This window comes from Nanorana parkeri, unplaced genomic scaffold, assembly GCF_000935625.1.
Source record: "Nanorana parkeri isolate BGI_ZX_2015 unplaced genomic scaffold, ASM93562v1 scaffold387, whole genome shotgun sequence".
In the NCBI taxonomy this organism is placed as follows: domain Eukaryota; kingdom Metazoa; phylum Chordata; class Amphibia; order Anura; family Dicroglossidae; genus Nanorana; species Nanorana parkeri.
In genome coordinates, this window is record NW_017306655.1 from 258,872 (window position 1) to 264,871 (window position 6,000).

The window sequence follows — 6,000 nt, forward strand, 5'->3', positions numbered from 1 at the left end:
GTTAACCATGTTTTGATTTATGATGGAAGACATGACTGCTAGGAACACCACTGGATCTAGATTAGTATTTATCTCTCATTATTATTATTACAGGTATTTATATAACACCAAAAATTGTCGTGGTGCTTTACATACAGTCCCTTAAGGAGCTTACAATCTTAGGTCCTGATCTCACATGCATACATACAAGGGTCACTTTAAACAGGAGACAATTAACCTACCAGCATGTCTTTGGAGTGTGGGAGGAAACCGGAGTACCTGGGGGAAACCTAAAGCAAGCACATAGAGAACATGCAAACTCCTTGCAGATAGAGTCCTGACCGGAATATGAGTCAGGGACCCCCAGTGCTGCAAGGCAGAGGTGCTAACCACTACGCTACTGATCTGAATTCAATATTTTTTCAATAATTCATTCAGATCAAACAAATATATATTGCCTAGAAAAGTAATTATTTACTCATCCACCTAACCAACCACTCAGTTTCTGCAACCCTCTCTGCCAATCCCTCCACTCATTTCCAATCACCCAAAGGATAAAATTCAAAATATTGACAGCCACTTACAAAGCCATCCACAAATCTGCCCCCGGCTATATCTCAAACCTTGTCTCAATGTATCACCCTAACCGTCCCTTTTGCTCTTCCAAAGACCTCTTGCTTTCCAGCTCCCTCGTCAACTCCTCCCAAGCTCGCCTCCAGGACTTCTCTAGATTATCCCTCATCCTCTGGAACTCCTTACCACAACCTGTCTTTCTATCTCCCATTCTGCCTGTAGGTGATCCCTAAAGTCGCATCTCTTCAGGGAAGCCTACCCAACCTCAAACTAACCACTCAACCATCACGTTCTCAAACAATTCATCCCCACACAGCTACCTCCTCATGTAACACTTGCCCCTCCATTTTAGAGATTGTAAGCCCTCAGGGGCAGGGCCCTCCTTACCATCTTGTCTTGAATTGTATTGTAATTGTCATGTCTTCGTTATACTGTAAAGCGCTGCACAAACTGTTGGCACTATATAAATCCTGTAGAATAATAATAATGTAAATAATAATAATTTATTTTTTTCCCTAACACTCTATGCAATAAGGAAAACAATGATCAGTACCTTTTTGTGTTCCCTGTCTCCCCCACACTTACCTGTCAGCGCTCTCACCGCCACGGTCCCCGAAACAATCCTCCCATTCCCGCTTAGGTTATGGAGGCACTCGTGCAGGGGGTGGGGGGGGGAGGGGTATGAGCGCTAGAGGGACCCACTAGAAAATAAAGAATAGAAAGCTTTTTGAAGAAAAAAAAAAACAGGTGATTAAGAAGGCGGACCTCCTAGATAGAAAAAAATATATATAAATACAGCTTTAATATCACTTTAAATATAATTCATATTAAGCTTTAAATTGCACTTCAGATACAAGATTCCTAACAATGAAACCTTTCTTGGCAGGTAAAGGAGTTACTGGCATTTCTGTTAACTTAAATGTAATATCAACTAATACACTGAGGTCCCCTATTTATTTTATTTTCTGCCTGAAAACTTCCCTCTGCCTTAGCGGTGGCTTTAGAGAATGAAGTATTGGCGCAGAGCTGGGCCCCAATTTGACAAGTACTTCTCAGATCCAAAGCAAGGACAGCTCTCTGGTTGTCAGCAAGACCAATGGGGATCACCACAATACTGACTCTTAAAAATTGTCAAAAGATAATAGCATCATAGGCATTTTAGAAAGTCCAGTCTGCCGCAGTAAAAGTCACAGAGGTAGCCAAGGTGTTGTATAGTCCTGTGACTGTTACTGTGATAAATGAAAACTAACTGAACTTGCTGAAACATCTGTCACACTCTCATCTTTTGACCACTTTGACCATTAAAGTTAGCAGGGACTATGTCCTGCTCTTCATGTTTTGCCTTTGATATCAACCTCTCTTTCTGCAACACTATGAAATCCCTTCATAACATACCTATAGAACAACTTGTTGGCATACTTTAGGACAAGTTCCAGCCTTGCAGAGAGCAAATATGGAGGCTGCTGTAGTTAAACTCTCCTTTTGAAAATGCTGGTGTATGGCTGCCATTTTGCTCCAAAAGGTTGTGTACTCTCAGAAACACTGACTTTAAACATTGTATTGTGATTGTAATGTCTTCCTTATATTGTAAAGCACTGCGCAAACTGTTGGCGCTATATAAATACTATGTAATAATAATAATAATAATGTAGGCAGGACTTCTGACTTTATTTTTACTTTTTAATCTGCTGGGCTGGTTTTCTGCATAGCCTAGGGAGGCAAGGCTTCAAAGAGGCATCACAAAGGCATTGCACACCAAGTTACATCAATGACACTCTCCACACTACTACATTGCCTAATGTAGCAATCCAGATGATTCCTCATTACTGCTACTTTGTACATTCTTTTCATCTGCTATTAATCCGTACAGCTACAAGCAAACTTCTTGCACCTTCTCTTTAAGTTGATTGTTTTAAGTGTAATGATACCGAATGGGAAAAAAGGTCAGTTTCAGCAACCTTGGCCCCAAGCCACAACATGCCTTGTGTTGATATGACCTTGTCAGTGTCTAGATTTGTCCATGAGGCAGTAGTTTGGAAAGTATTAAAGAGTCAGCTAGGCAACCAGTATCCCCAGAAGGAGGCCAACAATGCTCCATATTTCTCTAACTTCAGGTTTGCCTTAATACTGTCTTTCTTTGCTTATTTTCTCTAGAAACTCCTTGTTTGTAAGGTGCTTGTAAGGATAGTTAGGAGAGAGTCCACTCCAGTGTAAGATACAATGTGTCTTATACGGTTATGAGATTAGACCTTGTTAGCAGCTAAATTTGTCCTCGCGGCAGTGGTATGAAAAGTATTGAGGCAGTCAGGAATTAGTATTTCCAGAAGGAAGATCCATATTTCTCTCACTACAGGTTTCCTTTAATACTGTCTTTTTTTAATGTTTTCTCCAGAAACTTCAAAGTGCTTGTAAGAACAGTCCACTCCAATATAAATATGCATGACAGGTGATGTAAATTCTGTGCGACTGAGCCCCAGCCTCACAAATGTAGGTTAGTTACTCTGATTGCTAAATTAGACAATTTTTTTTCTGACCAAAGAGCTTCAGTGCCCTGGTAGATCTGGAATCATGTAGGTGAAAGAATAAATGGTCAAATAGTGAGTCTTACATGGGCAGACACAGAATAAAATGCATATCCAATGATTAAATACAAGTGATGTTATAGTACCTCTTTGTTGGTTACTAATTGATAATATGTTGTTTTCAGGTTCCACAACATATTGTTATTAACATTGCAGTCAATGCAAATGTTACAATTACCAACACTTTAGCTGAAACAATGAACTCTTGCTCGGTGCTGCTTGAAGGAAGTGGACTTCTGAATGGAGTTCTGCAGGCAGAGTAAGTGATGTCACAAGCTGCAAGAAACTGTTAATTTTCTCAAAGTGAGGGAAGAGGAAAGCTTCCAAATTATTGTCGGGCGCATTATGCTGGTCTTTCACATTTAGGCACATCTTGGCAGAAGGTTATTGGACAGAACCAAATTTCTCAAGCAAAACTCAGTTGTATTGATAAGGGGACACCTTATATCCTGGAGGTTCTAAAGCCGGGTGTATGTGTGTTCACCAGAAACCGGACAAAATTTGCACAGTGGGTGCTGCTGCCGTACCCTTTCCAGCCAGCATCCCTCGATCGGCTGATCGAATTAGCCAGTTAGAAAATTCTCGGCCGTACAGCTAGCTTTATCCAGATACAGTGCAAACAGTGGGGGATTCGTCCATCAAGGCTCTTGAGTGTTGATGGAGGAATCTGTTATATTGTAACCATGCACTTTGCATATGTCACAGATTTGCTGATTCCGGCAGAGGTTTTTGTTAATGCTCTGTATTCCCAGTTTGTTTTAGCTCTCTAAGCAAAGGTTCCTGTGTCTTCTCTGCAAAGAAAAAAGGGGGGATTAACTCGTTAGAAGGTAACGAGTCAGTAGCGGTCAACTGAGGGATCCGGACAAGCAGCCAATATGCAAAAATTAAATTTTATTAGAAAAATTCATTGAGACAACATGCATTAAAGACAACACCTTCAAAACACCTCTCACCATTAAAAACTCTTTGGTTACAGACATACATAAATAATTGCGGATCGATCCTCGTGAATAATTAGCCTAAAAGGTTCACACTTCGAGTGAAGACTTCTTCACTGTTAAGCAGCATGCTAATATAATTTATATGAGGCTACAATGTCTCACTCGAAGTGAATGATATCTATCTCATGACGACTGATTCGAGCAGTCTCCTCCTTCTCCATATCTTATAACGTTTACAGGTGCATATTCAGGGTATGTTCCACAGGGAGCCCCTATGGAAGATGACAGACAGAAGCACTCAGCACCTTTCTTCTGTATCAGGGGTTTTTTAGGCTAATTATTCACGAGGATCGATCCGCAATTATTTATGTATGTCTGTAACCAAAGAGTTTTTAATGGTGAGAGGTGTTTTGAAGGTGTTGTCTTTAGTGCATGTTGTCTCAAAGAATTTTTCTAATAAAATTTAATTTTTGCATATTGGCTGCTTGTCCGGATCCCTCAGTTGACCGCTACTGACTCGTTACCTTCTAACGAGTTAATCCCCCCTTTTTTCTTTGCACATGATTGTCTGGTCACGGATCGGTCTAAACAAGCGAATATGCAAACCTGAATTAGGGCGTATAATTAGTCGGATCTCCAGGTAGGAACACCAACCCCCTTTTCTCCTATGTCTTCTCTGCCTTGTATTCTGCTAGGCCACATTTGAGCCCATTTAGGAAACTTGTGGTGCTATCTGACCACAAAGCTTATTAGTCTGGATTGTTAGAAGACTCCCCAGCGAGTATAGATCTCAACTATATAGGGCTTTTCTAGACTGTTACAATGCCTTGTGGTGCATTACTACACACCAAATAATGTGCAGTATTTTTAATCTGAATAGGCTACCAATGCACCGCAAAGCAGATTTAAAGTACATTAAAGGCCATATGAGAAGTAAATTAAACCATTTAAACAACAAGAAATTGCTATTTTTCCCGAGCTTTCCCCACACTGCACTGTGTGATCGAGGTGGAGTTGTTTTTTCATCTAGGCAGTGTAGTTCGATGGTTGATGTGATGACATCAGCACTGCTCTTTGCATCAAAATACTGTGAATGCAGGTTGTCGTTGTGATGCCCACTCAAGGAGCAGGTAATTTACACCCTGTATCCACAATATGTCCTTAGTTTCCTGGGTTGAATGACACTGGGCATCATTCAATCTGAAAGGCTGAGAACATCTTTTGGTAGAGAAGAGGTACTGTAGAGGACAGCATTGGAGAGGAGGTGAGTATTGTAGCCAGTGTTGTTTTTTGAGGAACCTTCTGAGAAAAAAGCCTGAAGTTGGGCTTTAAATAACAAGTACAGTTGGACTTATGGATCCATAATAATCCACCTAATTTCTATTTTCAGGCTGCCAGCTTTAAAACCTGGTGAAAAGGCCCAAGTCACTTTTTTACTCAGTCCTTCCAGGATCGGCAACAGAACATTGACAGTGACCCTCAATTCTGACAAGATAAAAAATGTCAAAAGGTCCTACCAGGTCTTCGTGGCTGGGGCTCGCTGATTCCATAGACCTAACTGACATTGTTTTACTTATTCACCACTGAAGGAAAATATTAATACAACAAGATGATTTACTGAAGTAATACTTATGGTGCTGTAGTAACCTTATTCTTGCCAACATTATGCCTAATATTAAAAAAAACTAGTCATGAGTGGGCTCTTGCAAAAATCTGAATATTTAGACTTAACAGCCCACCAGAAAAAAAACCTTGAATGGCACTGCATGGGTTAACTGTTTGTTAAATCTAGGGGTAGAGGAATAAGCTGTAATAGTTACCTTATTCCTTGCTCTGGCAGGCTTTCTCTACACTATGCAATAGCTATCCCCTGAAGCCTCTGACATCATCACATACAATGCAGGACCAGTAGTCCTTCATTGTAT

General features: G+C 40.5%; 1 protein-coding gene across 1 annotated transcript in view; it reads left to right on the forward strand.

The window, feature by feature from the left end:
* LOC108789311 (protein-glutamine gamma-glutamyltransferase E-like) overlaps nucleotides 1-5,655 on the forward strand; it is a 44,832-nt gene extending 39,177 nt beyond the window's left edge. The window contains exons 13-14 of the mRNA XM_018559283.1: nucleotides 3,260-3,393; nucleotides 5,466-5,655. Coding sequence (XP_018414785.1) covers nucleotides 3,260-3,393; nucleotides 5,466-5,619 — 288 coding nt within the window. The 3' untranslated portion in view covers nucleotides 5,620-5,655. The remainder of the gene's footprint in view (nucleotides 1-3,259; nucleotides 3,394-5,465) is intronic.
* Nucleotides 5,656-6,000: the final 345 nt, after the last annotated feature.